This window comes from Rhinopithecus roxellana, chromosome 7, assembly GCF_007565055.1.
Source record: "Rhinopithecus roxellana isolate Shanxi Qingling chromosome 7, ASM756505v1, whole genome shotgun sequence".
In the NCBI taxonomy this organism is placed as follows: domain Eukaryota; kingdom Metazoa; phylum Chordata; class Mammalia; order Primates; family Cercopithecidae; genus Rhinopithecus; species Rhinopithecus roxellana.
The window spans coordinates 137,078,341-137,103,110 of NC_044555.1; the positions used below are offsets into that span (position 1 = coordinate 137,078,341).

The 24,770-nt window shown below is 45.6% G+C and overlaps 1 protein-coding gene across 3 annotated transcripts in view; it reads right to left on the bottom strand.

Moving 5' to 3' along the window:
• Nucleotides 1-24,540, bottom strand: part of CD99L2 (CD99 molecule like 2) — a 124,950-nt gene extending 100,410 nt beyond the window's left edge. For 2 of the 3 annotated variants that reach the window (XM_010364316.2, XM_030933743.1), the window contains exon 1: nt 24,247-24,540. In XM_010364316.2, coding sequence (XP_010362618.1) covers nt 24,247-24,313 — 67 coding nt within the window. In that variant the 5' untranslated portion in view covers nt 24,314-24,540. The remainder of the gene's footprint in view (nt 1-24,246) is intronic. The other variant, XM_010364318.2, reaches the window with a different exon arrangement.
• Nucleotides 24,541-24,770: the final 230 nt, after the last annotated feature.

Consider the following 24,770-nt stretch of genomic DNA (forward strand, 5'->3'; position numbering starts at 1 on the left):
AATCCTATTTCCAATGACCTAAGGAGATTTCATTTCGAAGGAAATCCTGCAGTGAATGTTTTTCATAGGATTACAGAACCAGGAAGTCAGCATGGGACCATTTAGTCACCATAAGCCAAAGACCTATGGAGTACCAGGTACTAGAGGAGACAGAAAGATTAGAAAACCAGAGTTCTTGGCCTCTGTCTAGTGGCAGAGACATTTAAACAAATGGGACTGTGAGAGCCTCACATGTGAGGTGCTACCCGATGCCAGCAGCAGCCACTAGCTCTGCCTGCAGGCTTTTAGGGAGTAGGCAGCATTGGAGCTAGGCTTAGAGAGGTAAGCAGCCATTCTCTGGGAGCAGAGGGAGATGGCCTTCAGGCAGAGGAAACCTCCTGAGTCAGGTCTTAGTGGCTTAGTAGCCCATCACTCTCAGAACAGGAAGATGCTAGTGAGGAAGGAGAAATTGGGAGAGTGGGAACAGAGTGTGTGACAAGGAATGGCCACAGGAAAAGAGGAAGGCAGCTGAGAAAGGACAGTGGGAAGAGTTCAGAGGGGCTGCAGGGGTTAGAGGGTTGTGAGATGACCTACGTGAGTCCCCTAGCATACAGGCTAGAAGGATGGCGCCATCCACCAAATGGGAGGGGGGGGTGGCAGGCAGGGGGAATATTGCAGGAGAGGGAGCCTTCGGGGAAATGCCACACCCAGGTTTGCATCTGGCAGGCTTGAGGCCTCATTCTTCTGACTCCTCTACTGGCTTTGATGTCACTGGGCAACCTTCCTTGAAACACTTTGTCCTGAATCTCCGCAACATTTTCCTCCTCTGAATCTTGTCCTATCTCACTCACTCACTCATCGCTCCTACTTAGTGGCCTTCACTGATCTGGCTCTGTCTAGCTCTTCAACTTTGGTGTTCCCCAGAAAAATAGAAATCTTTCATGTTCCCCCATCCTCCCAGAGTGATTCTACCTGTTCCTATGATTTTAGTTTTTTGTTTTTTTTTTTTTTTTTTGAGACAGTCTTGCTTTGTCACCCAGGCTGGAGTGCAGTGGCATGATGTCCGCTCACTGCAAGCTCCGCCCCACCCCCCGGGTTCATGCCATTCTCCTGCCTCAGCCTCCCGAGTAGCTGGGACTACAGGCGCCCACCAGCACACCCGGCTAATTGTTTTGTATTTTTAGTAGAGACGGGGTTTCACCATGTTTGCCAGGATGGTCTTGATCTTCTGACCTAGTGATCCGCCCGCCTCGGCCTCCCAAAGTGCTGGGATTACAGGTGTGAGCCACCGCACCCGGCCTGATTTTAGTTTTTATTTTAGCTCCCCTCCACAAACTAGGTCCCCAAACTCAGAGTGGCTCCCAAGCTCTGAACCCAGGCCTTCCTGCCAGGCATCTCTCTCTATCTGATCAATTATCTTGAGATCTATTTAAATACTTCAGTGTTTACTGCCACCTCTTTCTGAGTGGCCTCCCCTTTTCTTGGCCTCCCCTTTTCTGAGTACAACCCTCTTGCTTGGCTGTTTTATACTATTAAGTAGATGTCTCCAGGAGGGTTGCTGAGTGACATGTAATTCCTAAAGCATTACATGATTTAATTGAAATTTTTATTAAGATAATTACAGATTCACAGACAGGTATAAGAAATAATACAAAGAGATCCCTTGTACACTTAGCTCAGTTTACTTTACCCAAATATCACGCTATGCAAAATTATCGTACACTATCACAATCAGGATGCTGACATCGATATAGCCACACATCTTATTCAAAATTTCCCCAATTTTACTTGCACTCATTTGTGTGTCCTCATTAAGTTCTATACAACTTTATCACATGAGTGAGTTATGTAACCACCACCACAGTCAATATAAAGAACAGTTTCATCCTCACAGGGATCCCTTGTACTGCCCTTTTATAAGGGTACCTACCTCTCTCTCACCTCCTCTTTCCCCCACACCTGTCCCTAACCTCTGAAAACCACTACTCTGTTCTCCATCCCTATAATAGTGTTACTCCAAGAATGTCACATTAGAATCATGTGGTACTTGTTTGATATGGTTTGGCTGTGTCCCCACCCAAATCTCATCTTGAATTCCCATGTGATATGGGAGGGACCCAGTGGGAGGTAACTGAATCATTGGGGCAGGTCTTTTCTGTGCTGTTCTCATGATGGTGAATAAGTCTCATGAGATCTGACAGTTTTATGAGAAGGAGTTTCCTTGCACAAGCTCTCTCTTTGCCTGCCACCATCCACGTAAGATGTGACTTGCTCCTCCTTGCCTTCTGCCATGACTTGTGAGGACTCCCCAGGCATGTGGAACTGTAAGTCCATTAAACCTCTTTCTTTTGTAAATTGCCCAGCCTCAGGTATGTCTTTATCAGCAGCATGAAAACAGACTAATACAGAATTCTTCTAAGACTGCTTTTGTTCATGTGGCATGATGCATTTGAGATCCATCCAGGTTGCTGTGGTGTCAACAGTTCTTTTTTATTACTGAGTTGTATTCCATAGTATGAGACATGTAGGCTGATTCCAGTGTTTGGAAATTAGGAATAAAGCTGTTATGAACACGTGTGTACAGGAAGCCTTACATTTTTCAGAATGCTTCTGTGTTGCCTCTCCATGAGAATGACAACTTAGATCACACACTTTTGCCCTCTAAGTTAGTAGAGACATTACCCCAATATCTTCTGGCATCAAATTATTGTCATGAAGAAGGGTGAAGTGAACCTGAGTTCTTTTCTTCTAATAGGTGACTTGCTCCTTCTGCCTAGTTTCTTTTAAAAATGTTCACCAAAAGAGATCACCTCACTAACCTAACCAAGGGAAAAAAAGTGCTGACATAAATTAGGAATGAGAAAATAGTAACTACTAATACAAAGCAAATCAAAATAATGGTAAGACAAAGCTTTATACAGCTCCATGCTCATGAATGGGAAAAATCTAGCTTTATTCATTGATTCCTTCTTTCATTCATTTGACAAGTATTTACAAACACCTAGCATGTGCCTTATCCTGTTCTAGGTCCTGGGAATACAGCAGTGAACAAAACAGATTTTTTAAATCCTGTCTTTATGGAACTTATATTCAACTAGATGAAATGGTTATCATCATAGAAATATATACATTTTCAAAATTTAGTCAGGAAGAAAGACAAAATCTAAACAGAGAAAATGCCACGGGGAAGAACAGGAAAGCTGTCTTTGAATTACCCCTCTAAAAGAATCAACCAGGCTCAGTCCACAAAAGAATTATGCCAATCCTCAAAAGACAGATAATTTCTCTCCTGTTCCAATTTTCCAGAGCAGAGAAATAAGAAAAACTACCCATTTCTTTTAGTGACAGCTGGAAAAGGTAGTACAGAAAAACTATACTACAGTATAATCTCACTTTTGAATACTGATGTAAAAATCATACATAGTCAGGCATGGTGGCTTACGCCTATATTCCCAGTACTTTGGGAGGCCAATGCAGGAGGACTGTTTGAGCCCAGGTGATCGAAACCAGCCTGGGCAACATAGCGAGACCCTGTCTCTAAAAAAAGAAAGAAAATACAGAAAAACTATTGATAGAATTTACCACATTAATAGGTTAAATAGAAGCAGACAGACCTTGGGAGACACCAAAGGACCACTTGATAAAATTTGGCATCCAATTCTGATTTTTTAAAAAGACAAATCCTTAGTAAAAATAGGAGTCAGGATTTATCCTTAATGTGATAAAAATACATATCACAAACCAAAGTCAAGAACAAGCAAAGAGACTATTAGTACCACTATTATTTAATAGCCAGTAGAATCAGATAAGAGAACCAGGTAAGAGATTATAAAGGGAAAAACATTGGAAGATGCAAAGTCATCACTATTTGCAGATAATATGGTTATATACCTGGAAATGCCAACAGAATCAAGAGCAAAACTAGGAGAGGCCAGGCATGGTGGCTCATACCTATAATTCCAGCACTTTGAAAGACTGAGGCAGGAGGATCACTTGAGGCCAGGAGTTTAAGACCAGCCTGGGCATAACAAGAGCCCGTTTCTACATAAAATTTAAAAATTAGCCAGGTGTGGTGGCATGCACCTGTAGTCCCACCTACTCAGAAGGCTATGACAGGAGAATTGCTTGAGGCCAGGAGTTTGAGGCTGCAGTGAGCTGTGATCGCACCACTGCATTCCAGCCTGGGCAACAGTGAGTCCATGTCTCAAAAAAAGAAAACAACACTAAAAATATACAAAACAATAAAACTAGGAGAAATAAAAATAAAAAGATTGTTAGGTAAAGTGGCTAACCAAGAATGCTAGGCACTCCAGCCTGAGCAACAGAGTAAGACCTTATCTCAAACACATACACACACACACACACACACACACACACACACACCCCAGTAGCTTTCTCAGACACCAACAATCATCACTTAGAAAACATAGTAAGGGGCCAGGCGCAGTAATCCCAGCACTTTGGGAGGCCGAGGCAGGCGGATCACCTGAGGTCAGGAGTTCAAGACTAGCCTGACCAACATGGCGAAACCCCGTCTCTACTAAAAACAAAAAAATTAGCTGGGCATGGTGGTGCATGCCTGTAATCCCAGCTACTCAGGAGGCTGAGACAGGATAATCACTTGAACCCAGGAGGCAGAGGTTGCAGTGAGCCAAGATCGTACCAGTGCACTCTAGCCTGGGAAACAAGGGGAAAACTCTGCCTCCAAAAAAAAAGGAAAGAAAACGTGAAAACATCATGGGGGAAAAATGTCCCATTCACAACAGGAATATATACCATAAAGCACTTGAGAATAAGTCTAACAAGCAATGTGAAAAATAAACTTGAAAAAATGTCATAAACACAAAGACAATAGAACTAAATAGAGACCTTGAGTTTGAATAGGAAAACTTAATACTATAAAAAAAAAAAAAAAAGAAAGAAAGAAAAGAAAAAAAAAGGAAAAAAATGTTGATTTTCCTAAGGCTCTCACCTAGTCAATGCAACTCCAATCAAAATCCCAATGGACTTTTTTTAAAAACTTGACTCTAAACTATATATGAATAAAATGCATGGCAAAATAAATTTCAAAACAAGAGTAATTTTTTAAAGGCCTGCCCCTATCAGATTCTAAAATTTCTGCAATTTATTAATCAAAGCAGCATCTAAATACATTTTTAAAATTGCAGTACACATATGACCCAGCTACATCATTGACTGTTTGCATACAATGCTTGACCCCAATGTCAATTCAAAGGTCACTAGGGTCCATTATTTGGATATCACTAATGTAGACATTTCCTGCTACCAACTCTAAATAAGCAGTTCTATGCCACGCTACTACCATTGCCTGCTCTCTACCAAGCTAATTCAAGGACTTTCTTATATACATCCTCCCAAATAACAACTCTACAGCAAAGAGTGAAGTCACCCCTTCCTTCCAATTCCACTCCTCAGAGAGGTCACTGGTATCAATTATTTGGGACCTGCTACTTCAATAATCAACCTAAAAAATACAGGTACCCTGGGGGCCTTAGAGAAACCTTTCAGTAGACAAGAGGGGCAAATGACAGAAGTCACACTCCAGTTTGACTGAGAATTGAAGGCAGGTAAGGTAGAAAGGCAGGGAGTGGAGGCCTAAAGGAGAAAGGAGATAAGGCACTAGCTTATTAAAAGGGAGGCAGAGGAAAGAGAGATGTTCAGGATGAAGGAAAACTTTAGCTTTTTAGGTGAATGGAAAGAATTAAGAAAAGGGAGAAGGTGGCAATTGAAAACATACAGCAGAAGTGTTGACTTTGATCAATAAGGTCCCTGCTCTCAAGTAGGAAGATGAGAATGGTAAGATTCATTTATAAAGGAATGATATACCATAAATTACCTGGCAACAGATAAATCTAACAAGAAACATGAAGGACTCACTCACTGTGATTCAGGGTAGGGCCAGGGCCTCCTGGTTCCCGGTTTAGTGCCCTTTGCCTTAACAGAATTTTATTCCAGAACACATGATCTAATGAGCACATAAGAGGATGCCCAAGCCAGGTGTGGTGGCTCACACTTGTAATTCCAGCACTTTGGGAGGCCAAGACAGGAGGATCACTTGAGCCCAGGAGTTCAAGACCAGCCTGTGCAACATGGCGAAACCCTGTCTCTACAAAAACTAAAAAAAAAAAAAACAAAAAAGCTGGGCATGGTGATACACACCTGTAGCCCCAGCTACTCAGGAGGCTAAGGTGGGAAGATTGGTTGAGCCTGGGAGGTGGAGGCTGCAGTGAGCCTTGATGGTGCCACTGCACTCCAACCTGGGTGACAGAGCAACACCCCGTCTCCAAAAAAAAAAAAAAAAAAAAAAAAAAAAAAAAGACACCCAACTTCATTAGTCACTAGGGAAATGCAAATCAAACCCAAACCCATCATGAGTTACCACTTCACACCTACCAGGATGACTAAAATAAAAAATGAAACAGAAAATAACAAGTGTTGGCAAGGACATAGAGAAACTGGAAACTTCCTACACTGCTGGTGGGATGGTAAAATGACACAGCAACTTTGTAAAATAGTCTGACAGTTCCTTACAAAGTTAAACATAGCATTACCATGTGACTTCGCAACTCCACCCAAGAGAATTAAGAACCTAAGTCCACACAAACACCTGTACATAACTGTTCACAGCAGCACTATTCATAGCAGCTGCAAAGTAGAAACAACCTGAATGTCCATCAGCTGGGGAACAGATAAACACCATGTGGTCTACCCATAAAATGGAATATTATTTGACCATAAAAAGGAATGAATATCTGATCCATGCTACGATGTGGATGGGCCTTGACAATATCATGCCAAGTAAAAGAAGGCAGACACAAAAGGCCAGATATTATATCATTCCACTTATATGAATGCCCAGAACAGGGAAATCCATAGAGGCTGAAAGTAGATTAGTAGCTGCTGAGGGCCAGGGGGAAGGTGGGGAATGGAGAGGGGCTGGTAAAGGGTTTCTTTTTAGGGTAATAAAATGTTCTAAAATTGGACAATGAGAGTGACGGTTGCACAGCTTTGAATATAGTAGAAACCACCAAGTTGTGTATTTTAACAGGTGAATCGTATAGTGTGTAAAAGAAAATGGAACTGTTTTAACATGTGGGAGGAGAAAGGAAATTAATCCTCTACACAAAAAAGCCTTCTGTAGTTTAGAGGCAGTGGATATAAAGGACGCATCTGTGACTTGGGGCAAGTCCCTTTGTGACTTTCTACCACTATTTTCTCTTCTACAGAGAAGATTGGGGCCTTCCAAGAAACCCACTCTCATTCTCTAGTTACCTCTCTGGATTTCCCATCTCCTAGGTTCTGTCACGGATGTTCTTAGAATCTTGTCAGTACTTCAACGCTGGAGGGCTGCAGTCACCTGGCTGTTGACCTGCTTCCTAAGGCTGTCCTCTCCTGACTTCCAGTACCTTCCCTTCTAGCGAGAGGGAGCTAGAGCGAGTGAGAGGGAGCCGCCTGGCTGTGGCTGGGTTCTCTCTCCACCCCAAGTCATCCTGCCCTTGGTCCCTTGACCTCCTTCCTCCTCTCCAGTGTCCTTCATGCTCTCATTTCACTAAAGGCTCTCATTTCACTTCATCCCACACTGGACAAGAAACTGTCCCGCCTTGGAAATCCCACTCTGTGACCTTGGCTCTATCTTCCCAATCCTGGCCCAACCTATATCCCAGCAGGCTCGCAGAGGCTGCCAGGCCACCCTCAGTAATCCTTTCTGATCATCCTCGAAGCTTCAATGGGCTCTACCTCCTTTGCCACCTGGCACAGTCCCAGCTAGGTCACCACAGAGACTGTAGCCAGAGCCAGCAATACCTGTCACAGTGCTCTGCCCCTGCCCTGCCAATCCTCAACTTTGATAAGAGAACCCACTCCCCCAATCCCACTGGACCAGGAGCTCCCTGAAACATAGCCAGTGCCTGCATCACCACTGGTCCAGCACCAAGCAAGATGCCTAATGTATACGCAGCACTTAATTAAGAGTTCTTGGAGGGAACTGACCAGGAATGGTGATCCTGCCACCAGGCAGCCTTGCTGTATTCTGGGGTGGTGCCACACTGCAGGAGAAAGTCTTGTACCACTGTCCTGATTAGCACTGGCACAGGTGCCAGCTCAGGGTGTGTGAGTCAAGCCAGGCCCTTGGGGTGCCTTGACAATCAACATTTCCTTAATTGGCTCCCTTTGTCCCTAACAGTACTCTTTCCAGTCTTAACTCTCTACCTGGCTCCTCATACACTCAGCACAAGACCTTGTCTCCTCCTCCAGGGAAAAGACCAAGGCCATTAGGCAGGATGGTTCCACGTGTCCTTCAGCCATCCCATGTGTACGGGTAATAATGGGTGACAAGAGTTAACATTAACTGAGCACTAAGGTTTAGACCCTCTCTCTCCCACCTCTCCCTCTCACTCTGTAACTAGAAATAATGTTCATCCAAATATTACATACAAAGATATTTAATGAAATGTTATTTATAACAGCAAAGACCTAGAATCAACCTAAATATTCATCAAAAATTATATTCAGGCTGGATGCAGTGGCTCATGTCTGTAATCCTAGCACTTTGGGAGGCCAAGGCAGGCTGATCACTTGAGGTCAGGAGTTCAAGACCAGCCTGGCCAACATGGTGAAACCCTGTCTCTACTAAAAATACTAAAAATTAGCCAGAAATCACTTGAACCCGGGAGGCAGAGGTTGCAGTGAGCCGAGACCATGGCACTGCACTCCAGCCTGGCAACAGAGTCAGACGCCATCTCAAAAAATTTTAAAAAAACTATATTCAAAACATGTTTTAACTATAACACATAAGATACTCACAATATAAGGTTATATAAACAAAGATATATCAATTTGTGTTTCTAGTAATGGGAGAATAGATTATTTGGACCAATATTCCCATTACAAACAACTAAAATGGTTGATTCTAAAATATCATTTTAAAACGTTTAGAAGTGTTGAAGAACTGACAAGTTGGCAAAAAACAACTATGACAGGCCATGCATGGTGGTTCATGCCTGTAATCCCAGCACTTTGGGAGGCTGAGGCGGGCAGATCACCTGAGGTCGGGAGTTCAAGACCAGCCTGACCAACAGGGAGAAACCCCGTCTCTACTAAAAATACAAAATTAGCCGGGTGTGGTGGTGCATGCCTGTAATCCCAGCTACTCGGGAAGCTGAGGCAGGAGAACTGCTTGAAGCTGGGAGGCAGAGGTTGCAGTGAGCCAAGATCACGCCATCGCACTCCAGCCTGGGCAATGAGAATAAAACCCCATCTCAAAAAACAAACAAACAAACAAACAAAACATGACAACCCCTAAAAGACAGTGGAAAATCCAGGGAGGTAGGAGTCCATGCACATGCAGCCACAGGCTCTGAGGGCATCTGCCAATCTAGACAAATTTTGACTTAGGTTTTGACAATCTTCCAAGGGAGGCAAAGGGGACTAAAGAGCAGGCCCATGGCCATTAAAGGAATGTAACAGAAAATTATTCTCATATTAAGCTGGGACCCCAAAGTGTTACACCCTTGGGGCAAGGGCGACTCAGAAACAAATATGCCCCTCCCAAATTCTACCCCCAGAGGACTGCAAGAAAGGCTGCCTTGATGATGGCAAAACAAAGTGAAAATGGTAGAAACTTTGTTTAAGGTAGTCCCAGACTAATCACACAAGGCACCTGACAAAAACCAAACACAAATTCTTCTCTGGAAGAAGGCAAATTTACCCTAGACTTCAAAGATTCCCCAGATATATATTTCAATTACAATAAGCAGTACACAGCCAAAAAAATAAATAAATAAACAAACCACCAAGCACATGAGGAAACGAATCATGAGTGAGTATCAGTAGAGAAAGAGTAAACAGGAAAATGAGCCAAAGACAAGCGGGCAATTCCTAAAAGAGGAAACCAAACTGGAAGATAAACATAGGAAAAGATGTTCAACCTCATTAGTAACCAGAAAGATGCAAACGAAACCATTACAATAATATAAAAAGCCCCAGTAGGCTAAATATCATAGTCAAGTCTGACAGTACCAAGCGTTGGTGAGGCTGGCACAACAGCAACTTTTCTACGCTGCTGGTAGGAATATAAATTGGTACAACCATTTTGGAAGACAGTTTAGTACCACCTCATAAAATTCAAGTTCCAAATACTGCATAACTCAGGAAATTCACTTCTAGATGTAACCCTAGAGCAGTAATTTTCAAACTTTTTGGCCTGAAAGACTTTACATACACTCAAAATTATTGAGGACCTCAAAGAGCTTTTATGTATATCAGTGACTGCTATTGATATTTATCATATTAGAAATTAAAACAGGCATTTGTAATCCATAAGATACAAACACACATTCCATTAGCCATCTGGGTGATGATACTGCATGTCACATAGTCTCTAAACAATGCCACTGCATACTCGTGAGAGGAGAATGGAAAAGGCAGTTAACATCCTAGTATTAATATGTAAGTAGTTGGGCTGGGCAGTGTCTCACACTTATAATCCCAGCAGTTTGGGAAGTTGAGGTGGGTGGATTGCTTGAGCTTGGAGTTCAAGACTAGCCTGGGTAACATGGTGTAACCCCATCTCTACCAAAAATACAAAAAAATTGGCCAGGCATGCTAGCATGTACCTGTGGTCCCAGCTACTGCAGAGGTTGAAAGGGGAGGATCAATCACTTGAGCCTGGGAGGTGGAGGTTGCAGTGAGCTGAAAATGCACCACTGCACTCCAGCCTGGCAACAGAGTGAGACTCCATCCCAATCAACCAATCAATCAATCAATAAATGTAGTTGGACCTTGTAGACCCCCTGAAGAAGTCTCACAGGCCCCCACAAGGGTCCTCAGAGCACAGTGTGAGAACCTCTGCCCTAGAGAAACTTTTGCGCACCTGCATAAGAATGCTCCTGGCAGCACTACTTAAAATGGCCCCAAACTGGAAATTATCCAAATGTTCATCAATAAGAGAATAGATTAAGAAACAACTTGTGATGTAGACAAACAGTGGAATAACACATAGCAATGAAAACAAATGAACTACAGTGACACACAACAGATCGACAATAATGTTGGGAGAAAGACAAAACAGATTACACATGGTGTAATCACATTTCTACAAGGTTAGAAGACAGGTAAAACAAAACTATACGATTTAGGGCTACATACATAGGTGGCAGAGTATAAAGTAAAGGGAGAAAATGACTGCACAAAAGTCGGGGGGGGGTGGCTACCTCTACAGGGAGGGAGGGGGCTGTGACTGGGAGGGGCACACAGGGGTCTGTATAAGTGTTGTCAATATTCTATTTCTTGACCTGGTCCGTGGTGACACAGGTTTTCATTTTACACATTTTTGTTAAACTGTACATATATGGCTGGGTGCAGTGGCTCGTGCCTATAATCCCAGTACTTTAGGAGGCTGAGACAGGAATATCGCTTGAGGCCAGGAATTCAGACAAGCCTGGACAACACGAGACTCCACGTCTACAAAAAAAAAAAAAAAAAAAAAAGTTAACTGTACATATAGGCTTTGCATGTTTTTCTATATCTGTTATATTTCACAATACTGGTGAAAACTATATACAGTTTGATGCCAATAATGTGAAATACATATTTCAACATAGAAAAAATTATTGACATACTGTATTCTAACATGCTAATAGTGGTTATCCCTGGGTAACGAGGTTTGTGTTTTTTCTACACTTCTCCACATTTCCCATGTTTACTACAAAGAGTACGTATTACTCTTGTAACTGTGTACACATTTGGTATGTCAGACTTTATTACAATTTTTAGCCTACCGGAGGGTATGTAATGTTATCTTATTATAGTTTAATTTGCATCTCTCCGATTACTAATGAAGCTGATCATCTTTTTATATGTTTATTGTCCAATTTGATTTCTACCTACATGAATTGCCTGGTCAAATCTTTGGCTCATTTTGCTGTTTATTCTTTTTCACTGGTTCGCAGAAAATCATTAAATGCATTAAAAAGACAAGGTCGCCATCTAAAATGGAAACTAATAAGGGTGAACATAAAAGAGATGAGATGAGCCATCTGTGGAAGTCTATGCAGAAAATAACTAACTACACAAATTGGTGATGCATATGGTCTCACTAGGGTGACCTGAAAGCTCATCAAGGAGTCTAAGGTATGTTTCTAGAGTTGCCTGAGCTTAGAACTTGCCCTGTAGAGAAGAAAGAAAAAAACAGAACTGTCTGAGCTGATACCAATGTGCAAGACTGGCTGTGATCTGATTTATTCCAACATGTCTGTCCTGGGCAATGTGATGATGGCAGAAAACTTTAGTGACTCATGAAGAATACTGAAAACAGAGCGATATTACAAAGAATATATAGTCATGGGGCCACATAGCAATATATTTCAGTCAAATGATGGGCTGCATATACGATAGTGGTCCCATAAGATTATAACTGGGGCCCCAAATTCCCAGTTATTCTTATCGCTTAGTGACATGGTAGCCATCATAACATGTTAGCACAACACACTACCTTTTCTATGTTTAGATGCATGAATGCTTGCCTTTGTATTACAACTGCCTACAGTATTCAGTACAGTCACATGGCTGCACAGGTTTGTAGCCTAGGGGCATGTAGTAGGCTATACCATCTATGCTTATGTGAGTACACTCCATGACGTTCACACAATGAGATCACATGACATTTCTCAGAATGTCTCTCCATTGTTAAGCAAGGCATGGTTGTATCTGTCTTTACAGTCGTGGTTCTCAACAAGGGGTGATTCACCACCCCCCACTCCCTAAGGGACTCTGGGCAATGTCTGGAGTTATTTTTGGTTGACAAGACTAGGGAGGGGAGTACTACCCGCATCTAGTGGGCAAGCCAAGGATGCTGCTAAACATCCTCCAACACAAGGACACCCACCCACCTCATCCCTTGCAGAAAAATTATCTGGTCCAAAGGTCAACAGTGCCATGGTTGAGAAACTCTGCTCAGTAGTCTCTATCTAGGAGAGTACTCAGGCCAGGCGCCACGGCTCACACCTGTAATCCCAACACTTTGGGAGGTGAGGCGGGAGGATCACTTGAGCCCAGGAGTTTGAGATTCTGTCTCTACAAATAAATAAAAAAATTAGTTGGGCATGGTATCACATGTTTGCGGTCCCAGCTACATGGGAGGCTGAGGTGGGAGGATCCCCTGAGCCTAAGGGTTGGGGTGGCATTGACCCATGATGGTGCAACTGTACTCTAGCTTAGGTGACAGAGTGAGAACCTGTTTCAAAAAAAAAAAAAAAAAAAAAAAAAAAAACATGCCAGGTGTGGTGGCTCATGCCTGTGATCCCAGCACTTTGGAAGGCCAAGGCAGGTGGATCAACTGAGGTCAGGAGTTGTAGATCAGCCTGGCCAATATGGTGAAACCATGTCTCTACTATTAATACAAAAATTAGCCAGGCATGGTGGCGCATGCCTGTAATCGCAGCTATTCAGGAGGCTGAGGCAGGAGAATCCCTTGAGCCCAGGAGGCAGAGGTTGCAGTGAGCTGAGAGTGCGCCACTGCACTTCAGCCTGGGCGACAAGAGCGAAACTCCGTTTCCAAAAACAAAAACAAAAACAAAAAAACAAAAAAACTCAGCCCTCAGGGACTCTTCTTCAAGGTGAAGAAGGGCAAATCCCCAGGCTGCCCCACCTTGAGAGTTAATCCAAACTCCTCGAGACCTACACTCAGCAAGCTCCTCCAAGGCTACACAGCAGGCACTGTGCTGTCAGAAGGAGGCCTCCCTCATGGAGAAAGCCTGTACAAATAAGAGCACTTGGAGCCCACAGAACATCAGTGCTGAAGGGCTCTCAGAATCAGCTGATCCATCCCCCACTCAGAGAGAGAACCCGACTGCTGACAACAGCAGCATGGCATCACGGGAAGGAACAGAAAATGAAGAGGCACACACGGAGCCAGGCTACTAACTGGACACTAACAAATATACCTCATGGTGATTATTTCATAAAGAACTAGAGAGGTGAGAGAAGTTGCCATCACAATAGAGCTACAAGCAGTTACTCCCAACTAGGAGAACTGGGATATGCTCCAGAGAGGGAGCAATATTTCAGCAGGACCCAAAAATCTGAGATTTGTGTGGCAGTTTCAAATGATGGCTAAGAATTATTTGGCACTCTTCCCTTAAGAGGTAGGATATATGTTCTCACTTTGAATCTAGACTACCCTCAACTGACTCATAACCTATAGAATTCAATGAAAGTCATGCTAGTGACTTCTGAGGCCAAATCATAAAAGACCATGATCTAGGCATATATCCCAAAGAATTGAAAACAGCTGCTCAAACAAAGACTTGTACACGAATGTCCACAGCAGCACTACTCACAACAGCCAAAGGGTGGAAACAACCCAAACGTCCATCAGCTGATGGCTGGACAAGCAAAACACGGTCTACCCGTACAATAGAATACTATTCAACCGTAAGTTGAATAAGAAGAAATGGAGTACTGATCCACGCTGCAACAGGGAGGAACCCAGAAAACATCATGCTAAGTGAAACAAGCCAATCTCAAAAAGACAAATATTATCTGATTCCGTTGCTATGAAATGTCCAGAATAGGCAAATCCAGATAGGAAGCAGATGAGTGGGCGCCAGGGGTTAGGGGAGGGGGAATGGTGATGATCACACACACAAAAAATGTATTTAATGCCACTGAACTGTGTGCTTTAAAATGGTTAAAATGGTAAATGTTATGTGTATTTTACCACAGTTTTTAAAAGGTTTTTTTTTTAAAAGGCCCATCTGTCTTCTACTTTGTCTACTGGAATACTCACGCTTAGAACGTAAAGGGGCTATGTAAGAAGTTCAAATACAGTTTCCTTGCTATAAGGAAGCTCAAATCAGAGAGGCCACGTGTGGGTGTTCCAGTGGACAACCCCAGCTAAGCCCATCCTTTATGACATGTGAGTGAAAAAAAACCTCCGAATGACTCTAGCCCCCAGCCATTTGAGTCCTCCTAGCTGAGGTCCTAGATACAGTAGAGCAGAGACAGCCATCCTTGCTGCATTATCCTAATTCCCAACCTATGGAGTCTAAGAGCATAGTAAAACAGTTGTTTCAAGCCACTAATGTGTGGAGGTTCATTATGCGGCAATAGGCGACAGCAACAGCTTTCAACCTGGGAGAAAGGGGGCAAGTGTCTTCTTGGCAGATAGCACTACAGCAACAATGGAATCCTTGTGTGTCTTTTAAGATACATGTGACTATGTATAGTTGCTTCCAGGTCTGTCTGGACTTTAATCTCCTTGAGGGCAGGTGCATGTTTTACCCTGCTCTGTTTTACCCACAGTGCCCCCACATGGGTCCTGGCTGCTCATTCAGGATGAGGCCTGCCGCCTGCCATCTGCCCTTCAGATCCACTCTCTGTGCCCCAGGCCACTGAGTGGTATGAGCTTCATTAAAGGGCTTCTTTGTCCTCTGGCCTCCTTGGGGTTAGCCCATGGGTTTCCTTAGTATCTCAAGTGCCATTCACATCTCAGATTTTTTTTCCCCCACACTGCCCTTAGGCTGAAAGAAATACTGAATATAGTTATACCATCCCAGGCTAGCTGAAGCAGCAATAAAAAAACAAAAAAAAGAAAAAGTAGAATGTCAAAATGAGCCCAGGCTGTGCCCTGGGCACTATTTTGGTGGAAATAAATTCCACACTGCAGTAATACTTCCTGTGGAGAGTATCACCTCTAATTTAGAAAATAATCCCAAATACAACCACCTAACAATGACAGCTAGATGTTTTCTAGCCTGTCCTCTACACAGATGTTCACTGAACAGGGGTGTTGTATCTGTAGGATTCAACTACAGCAGTTTTCAAAGATACTTCTGCTGTAAAGCAGCAGAACATTCTGACATCTTGTGAGAAGCCCAAGGTAGAAAACTAATAAAAACAAAGCTCAAAACTGGTTGAAGTGGAGTTGTTCTGCCTATGGAGTAGCTATTCTTTCATTCTTTTAAACTTGCTTTCAGGCTGGGCACGGTGGCTCACGCCTGTAATCCCAGCACTTTGTGAGGCCATGGCAGGTGGATCACCTGAGGTCAGGAGTTCAAGACCAGCCTGGCCAACATGGTGAAATCCCATCTCTACTAAAAATACAAAAATTAGCTGGGCGAGGTGGCGGGCGCCTATAATCCCAGCTCCTCAGGAGGCTGAGGCAGGAGAATCACTTGAACCCGGGAGGCAGAGGTTGCAGTGAGCCGAGATTGTGCCACTGCACTCCAGCCTGGGCGACAAGAGCAAAACTCCGTCTCAAAAAAAATAATAATATAAGTAAATAAAATAAAAATAAACTTGCTTTCAAGAAACAAACCAACAAACAAAAAACAACACTGGTTGAAGCGGGAGTGGGGGATTCAGGTGCACCCATTCCTGTCTGGTCCTCTCCCCACACCCCGACTCCTATCCCCAACTTGAGAGACAGGGAATCGACACAATTAGCTGAAGCCACAGCACTGGTAAGGGCGGCCAGGAGAAAGGCGGGCCGGCAGCACACTCCTCCTCCTCCTCAGCGAAGGGGCAAGTGTGGCCTGCACAAATCAGAAACCCTCTGTCTGCTGGCCCCAGGCTGCATTCTGCTTCAAGTGCGGCCATCAGGACTGGAGGAGAAGGGTGGGAAAGGCCTCTGGAGACAGCCAGTGACCCCCACTGCAGGTGACCTGCAGCATGGGCCATGCTCCAAAGCAGAAGTACAGACTCCCATCTCCTTGTAAAGCAGTTTGGAATCAAATGCAAACACCAGAAATCCAGCTACCTTCCTGGGTCCTCAGAGATGCTTCTAAACAGTCATTGCTGCACCAAAAACATCACTACAACCCAATTTTCTGCACATTTATTTTAAAATACTGAACTTAGAGCATTCTAGGGATTGATTTAAAAATGGTAAAACTGAAACAATGTAAGGAAACATCACATACTAGTTTTCCAAAGAAGGAAGAGGATGCTAGTATCTAACTCTTAGCTTCTTATTAGCATCCTGTTTTAGTTATAACAAAATATACTGTATTCAACAGTTTAAAACAATACACATTTATTGTCTCAGTTTTAGAGATAAAAGTCCAACCCAGGTCTCATGGGCTAAACTCAAGGTGTGGGCAGGGCTGTGTTCCTTCTGGAGACTTCAGAGAAAAATCTGTTCCCTGTCTTTTCCAGCTTCTAGAGGCTGTGCGGTCCTTGGCTCCTTCCTGGCCCCTTGCTCCATCTTCAGAGCTAGCAATGGCGGGGCGAGTCCTTCGCATATGACATGGCTCTAATCCCCGCCTCTTCTACCTCCCTCTTCTGTATTTAAAGGACCCAGGTGATTACATTGGGCCCACCTGGATAATCCAGGCTAATATTATTTTAAGGTCAGCTGATTGGCAGCCTGAATTCCATCTGCTACCTTACTGAATTTCCCTTGCCATGGAGCCTAACATACTCACAGGTTCCAGAGATCAGGATGTGGACATCTTTGGGGGCTCATTACTATTCTTTCTACTGCAGCTTCCCACCCCACTCCATGTAGAAGATGTGCCTACGTGAAAGATTTTCTGGCCCATTCTTGATAGGTGTCTATGATGAAGTGAAGCTTTTACATGCAAACCAACATTCACCAGTCAGTGGACCTAGCCTCAGGGAGGGCCCAGTCTGGATTGGGGGACAGGAACCCCTTGAGCCAGTCCTCCCAGGCACCCAAGAGCAGAAGAGGAATAACGTGCAAAGTACAAAACCTAAGAGTGAGCCAGGCGTGGTGGCTCACACCTGTAATCCCAGCACTTTGGGAGGCTGAGGCAGGCGGATCACCTGAGGTCGGGAGTTTGAGACCAGCCTGACCAACATGGAGAAACCCTGTCTCCACTAAAAATACAAAATTAGCCGGGTGTAGTGGCGCATGCCTGTAGTTCCAGCTACTTGGGAGGCTGAGGCAGGAGAACTGCTTGAATCCAGGAGGCAGAGGTTGCAGTGAGCCAATATCGCGCCATGGCACTCCAGCCTGGGCAACAAGACTGAAACTCCATCTCGACGAAAAAAAAAAAAAACACCTAAGAGTGAACACACAGCAGAAAAAGCGAAACACCAGGTGGGGAAAAGAACAGAACAGGAAAATCGATGTATCTGGAAGGTATCTTTCCTGAACGCACAAGAATGAAACCCAGCTCCTCCCAACACTCCCTTCTGAGCAGCCAAAATGGGCCTAATCAGCATCATCTCCACTGAAGGCAACTTCATGCCCTTCCTCAATGCCTACTGATGCTGATTCCTGGATAGTTTCTGTGCACGTGTTTAAAAACACGGGCTGGGCGTGGTGGTTCACGCCTGTAATCTCAGCACTTTGGAAGGCCAAGGCAGGTGGAACACCTGAGGTCAGGAGTTTGAGACCAGCCTGGGCAACATGGCAAAACCCCGTCTCTACTAAAAGTACAAAAAAATTAGCCGGGTGTGGTGGCGGGCTCCTGTAATCCCAGCTACTCAGCAGGCTGAGGCAGGAGAATCTCTTGCACCTGGGAGGTGGAGGTTGCGGTGAGATCGCATTATTGTACTCCAGCCTGGGCGACAGAGCAAGACTCCATCTCAAAAAAACAAAGAAACAAACAACACATTTGAGATACCCTGTGTCCAAAGTAATGCAAGGGATAGAGATGTGACCTGTGACAGCAAGGAAAAGACTGAAAACCAGTCAAAGCAGGTAAGACTAACAGGCAGAGTCCCCAGACCTTCTGCCAGACCAGTGCAGCAACTGACTAGCACCCATAATGGTGACCCTGGAGCCATGTAGGAAAGGGAAGTTCCCCTCTCCCCATCATGCCACTGTTGCATGGACCATTCCTGAACTCGAGCAGGCAGGGTTAAGCATCTCTGGGCCAACCCTGCAGATGCCTTTGTGGCCCATCTGGCTCAGTCCAATACCCTAAGTCAGCCCATGAGGCTTCTACCTGGATCTCAGCCTGGCATCTCAGCACTGCCAGCACATGGGGCCCACTTTGCTCTTATGCCCCCCGAACCAAGCTCTAGGACCTTGAAAACAACCCCAGGCCGGGCGCGGTGGCTCAAGCCTGTAATCCCAGCACTCTGGGAGGCCGAGACGGGCGGATCATGAGGTCAGGAGATCGAGACCATCCTGGCTAACACGATGAAACCCCGTCTCTACTAAAAATACAAAAAACTAGCCGGGCGAGGTGGCGGGTGCCTGTAGTCCCAGCTACTCCGGAGGCTGAGGCAGGAGAATGGCGTAAACCCGGGAGGCGGAGCTTGCAGTGAGCTGAGATCCGGCCACTGCACTCCAGCCCAGGCGACAGAGCAAGACTCCGTCTCAAAAAAAAAAAAAAGAAAAGAAAACAACCCCAACCCAGGGGTAACATGTTGCCACTTCTCACACTTATTCTGCTTGGATTATACAGTGAATTTTTTCAAATGGCAATGTAATTCCTATACAATTCACCCTTTTAAAGTGTACAAGTCAGTACCCAGTGAATTTTTAACTGAAAATATAGTTCCTATACAACTCAGCCCTTTTTTGTTTTGTTTTGAGACAGAATCTCGCTCTGTCGCCCAGACTGGAGTGCAGTGGCATGATGTCAGCTCACTGCAGCCTCTGCCTCCCAGATTCAAGCAATTCTCATGCTTTAGCCTCCCAAGTAGCTGGGACTACAGGCATGTACCACCATGCCTGGCTAATTTTTGTATTTTCAGTAGAGATGGGGTTTTGCCATGTTGGCCAGGCTGGTATTGAACTCCTGACCTCAGTTGATCCACCCGCCTCAGCCTCCCAACAAGCTGGGATTACAGGCATGAGCCACTGCGCCCGGCCACAATTCAGCCTTTTAAAGTGTACAATTCATGGTTTTTAGTACATTCACATATTTTGCAATCATAACCTCTACCTAGTTCCAGAACATTGTCATCATCCCAAACAGAAACCCCTTGCCCATTAAGCACACACTCCCCATCCCCCTTCATCCCAGCTGCTGGCAACCACTAATCTACTTTCTGTCTCTACGGATTTGCCAACTCTGGACATTTTGTACAAATGATGCCTTTCAAGGTTTCCTTCACTTATTTGTAAAATGTGGCTTGGAATGTCTTGCTCACTTGGAGCCAGGTGCTGTGCTAAATGCTTTATACGTTTCTACTCATTTAATCCTAATAACCACCCCATGAGGTAGATAGTGTTGTTATCCCTATTTCACAGATGAGGAACCGTAGCACTGAGCAGTTAGGCGCATGGGACAGAGTCACAGCAGCACTGGGCAGGTGTGCTTTAAAGCCTATACTCCATGTGTAAGCTGGACCTGTCTTTAAGGGAGCAGGCACTTGGTGGCTTGCCAACATGCTCATTACGTTTATTCTTTTATTCTTTTGTTTTGTATGTGTGTGTTTGTTTTGTTTCGTTTGAGACAGGGTCTCACTCTGTCACCCAGGCTGAAGCGCAATGGTACGATCTTGGCTCATTGCAACCTCTGCCTCCCAGGCTCAAGCAATCCTCAGCCCTCCGAGTAGCTGGGACTACAGGCACACGCCACCACGCCTGGCTAATTTTTGTATTTTTTGTAGAGATGGGGCTCTTGTTATGTTACCCAGGCTGGTCTCCAACTCCTGAGCTCAAGTAATCTGGCCAACTCAGCCTCCCAAAGTGCTGAGATTACAGGCATGAGCCACTGTGCTCAGCCCCTCCATCATGCTTATTCTTGACCACTTCTCACATTCCTATTACCTGCCTGATCCCTGAAGGTATCTGTGTTCATGCCTTCTGCTCTGGTTATGCAGATAAACCTGAGTTCAAATCCAATTCAGCTAAGCATTATCTTGATTAAGTTCCTAAACCTCTCTGGCCCCATATTTTTCATCTGAGAAGTGGGTTACCAACAAGTTGCCTTTAAGACTCTATGTAAAAGGGCCACTATGGACATCAGGAGGTGATATGGGTCACAGTGCCACAGGTCAGGGTAATGCGGCGAGGCACTGAGAGCCTGGCCTATAGGTGTTCCAGAAATGAAGCTCTTGTTAAGATTACTACCCGTCCACATCACTGACAGTCTTCTCCCTGCTGCTCAAAAGAACAGCTTCCCATTTCTGGAGGCACATACAGGCAGCATATCTGTCCTCAGAGGACTTTTTGGAACTGGTAAAATACACAGCAGACTGAAAAGCCCTCTGTAATTAGAACAAATATAACTTGTTAATCGCCCTTTAAACCCCTGGGAGCCTAAAGTCAGCCTCTACTTGCTACTTGCTAGAGCCTGGAAGGATTTCTCAGATTATGAAGAGCTGCTTCTGCATGCTTTCTGAGGTCTGCCAGCATTTCTCAGCCACATCCCACTACTGAAGACCAGGACCAAGAATAAAGTGGCTCTCAGCAGGCCTACACAAAACGCCACTCCAGGGCTCAAGGAGAGTCAACTGGTGCCTGAGGCACTTGCTTTGTGTTTGTCATTTTGATGCAGCAGCTCTGAGACTACCAGGATCCCGGAGAAGACCGCCAATGCAAAATCATATTATCTTATTTTGGACAAAAGATCCAGAAAACTGTTGGCCAGGCGCGGTGGCTCACACCTGTAATCCCAGCACTTTGGGAGGCCAAGGCAGGTGGATCATGAGGTCAGGAGATAGAGACCATCCTGACTAACACGGTGAAACCCCGTCTCTACTAAAAATACAAAAAATTAGCTGGGTGTGGTGGTGGGCACCTGTAGTCCCAGCTACTTGGGAGGTTGAGGCAAGAGAATGGAGTGAACCCGGGAAGCGGAGCTTGCAGTGAGCCGAGATCGCGCCACTGCACTCTAGCCTGGGCAACAGAGCAAGACTCCATCTCACAAAAAAAAAAAAATCCAGAAAACTGGGCCCTTATCTTGAAACCAAAGCTTATTCTGTTTTGGGTTTTTTAATTTAAACAATAAAAGATCGCTGGGTAGCAGTCTTATCTGGGTTGAATCCTGGCTCTATGTCTTCTGAACTATGTGACCAGGGTCCCCTCATCTGAAAGCCAATGATAATATCTAGTCTGCAAAATGGTCGAGGCAATTTAAAGCAATATATGTGAAGTGCCTGGCACATAGGAAGCACTCAGGAGATGGAGTGGTAGCTGGTAGCAAGGCTGCAGATCTAAGCCTGGTCCCCTCAAAACACCTTTGTGATTGTCAGGCATCATATGGATGAGCAAACAAATTCGGGGAACTCATTTTCCCATAGTCCCTAAGTGGTCGAAGTGGGGTACCTCCAGGTGCAAGGGCATATGCCTAGGGCTTAAAGGCAGTGACTGTGCAGTCGGACAAACCTTGCATCAAATCATAATTCTGGCAATTGCTGTGTGACCTAAAGCAAGTTACTTCATCTCTCTGTACCTCTGTTTCCTCATCTGTAAAACAGATGTATTGGTTCTGTCTCCTCTCCACCTCTTAAATCAACAATTGTAACGTGCAAATCTGAGACCCAATCTTTTTTTCTTTTTTTCTTTTTTTTTTTGAGACGGAGTCTTGCTGTGTCGCCCAGGCTGGAGTGCAGTGGCGCAATTGCAGATCACTGCAAGCTCCGCCTCCCGGGTTCATGCCATTCTCCTGCCTCAGCCTCCCGAGTAGCTGGGACTACAGGTGCCCGCCAACACGCCTGGCTAATTTTTTGTATTTTTAGTAGAGACAGGGTTTCACCGTGTTAGCCAGGATGGTCTTGATCTCCCGACCTCATGATCCACCCACCTCGGCCTCCCAAAGTGCTGGGATTACAGGCTTGAGCCACCGTGCCGGCAAGACCCAATCATTTCTATTCCCCACCTTCTCAATGTGCACAGAATGTTGAAGACTTTCAGAAGACAGCTTTGAAGGGAGTATCATTTTTCTAACTTTTTTTGTGCTTCCACTTTCAAGATTTCCATGTCATTAGATGCAAGTCAATCAAATGATCATACTTTTTCCCACAAATGCATTGTAAACAAAATAAAAATTTTATCCTAAAGGGAAAATGAAAAAGAAAATTCAACAACTCTTTACCCCTATAACTTCCTTTATTTTTCTCCATAGCACTGACAATATATCTAGATTTCGATGCTGGGCTTGTTTTCTGCCCGGACCAGGACGTAAGCTCTATGAAGACAATGTCAGTTTTGTTCACTACCGCATCATCAGTTCCTAGAACAGAGCCTGGCACCTCTGTAGAATGTTAAGTGGCTCTTCGTGAATCAACTCCAGGTGGGTTGCCCACATGAAAAACATTTCTGCATCTTTTGCAAAAGTGGCTTGGCTAGTACCATCCACTGTTTTCCAGTGTTCCTTTATGTGACATAAATCTTACTAGAACTCAGTACTAGGACAAAGTGTGTGTGTGTGTGTGTGTGTGTGTGTGTGTGTGTGTGTGTGTCCTGAGCTCATATATTTTCCGCCAGCTGGGTTCACTTCTATTGTCAGGAAGCTCGGAGCATAATTCATGTTCAATTACAGTGTTTCCCTTAATCCCTTTTTCTGATGGGGACATAGGATATAAATAAGTGTAAGAAGATTCTGTTGGTACATGTTTAAGACCCTATTTTTAACCACAGACTGCATTTATTCTAATAAGATGCTTCTCAAACTTGAATGTGCCAGAGAATTACCCACGGATCTAGTTGAAATGCAGAATCACTCAGTAGGTCGGGGGCGGGGCGTGAGATGCTGCAGTTCTTACAAGCTCCCAGGTGATGCCTATGCGGCTGGGCCCTGGACCACATTTTGAGCAGCAAAGGGTCTAAGAAAACGTGCTTCCTTGATTCAGCAGGATTTCTCTCTCCTGTTCCTTGGCAAAACATGACCAAAGTCTCAAAAACTGAAGCGGACGGCAGAAGCACCTAGAGAGCTGGTTAGACCTACACCTCGCTGACCCACCCCCACACCCCATGCCCGCTGTGATCCCGACAAAAGGAGCTAGGAATCCACCTAGGTGCTTCCGCTGTCGGTGACCTCGCAGCAAATTTCGAAAATGACTGCTCTCTTTAAGGTTTTCTCAAAGGTAAACTCCTGGAGACAGCTGTTGTCACCAGTGGTGACACCTGCTCGTTCAGGATTTTAGGGGACCCATCCGCTGTTTCCAGTCCAGCGTCAGCCCACCTCTCCGGCTACTCCGACCGCGGCGGAGTCAACCCCCACGGGCCCGGGACTCAGACCCCCGCCGCTCCGCCTCGGACAGCCGGGCCAGCCGGTGGCAGCCACCGCAGGCCCGCAAGGCGGGGACCGTGCCGCTCATGCGCAGAGCGACCCCTGGGCCCACAGGGCGGGGACCCCGCGCGCCCCCCGCCCGCCTTACCTCTCTGGACCAGGGTGGCCAAGGAGAAAGCGAGGCAGACAAGGAACGCTGAGCGCCAGGCCACCATGGCTGGGAGCAGGCGGAGGGCCCCGGAGGAGCACAGTTAGCGCGAGAGCGCCCGAAGGGGAGGCCGAGGAGCAGCGGGAGGAGGAGCCCCGCCGCCTCTGCAGGGTCCCGCCCAAAGCCGGCGCGCGCGCGGCGCGGCCCCGGGAGAGTGGAGGTCGGGCGCGCTAGAGAGCCGGCGCCTGAGGGCGCCCCGGCTGGGATTAGGTCGGGGGGGCGGGGCGAGGCTGCACTATCGGGGGCGGGGCCGAGGTCTGGAGGCGGGGCTCCGGGCGAGGGGCGTGGCCCGCCGGCTCCAGGTGGGTGGGGAATTCTGGGTTGGGTGGTTGGGTTGGGTTGGGTTGGGTTGGGTTGGGTTGGGCTGGGCCCAGCGGCAGCGCGCGGTCCGCAGACCCTGTCCCACCCCGGTCCTCGAGACCGAAGTCTCGGAGGTGGCCCCGCAGACCTGGAGCAGTGAGTCA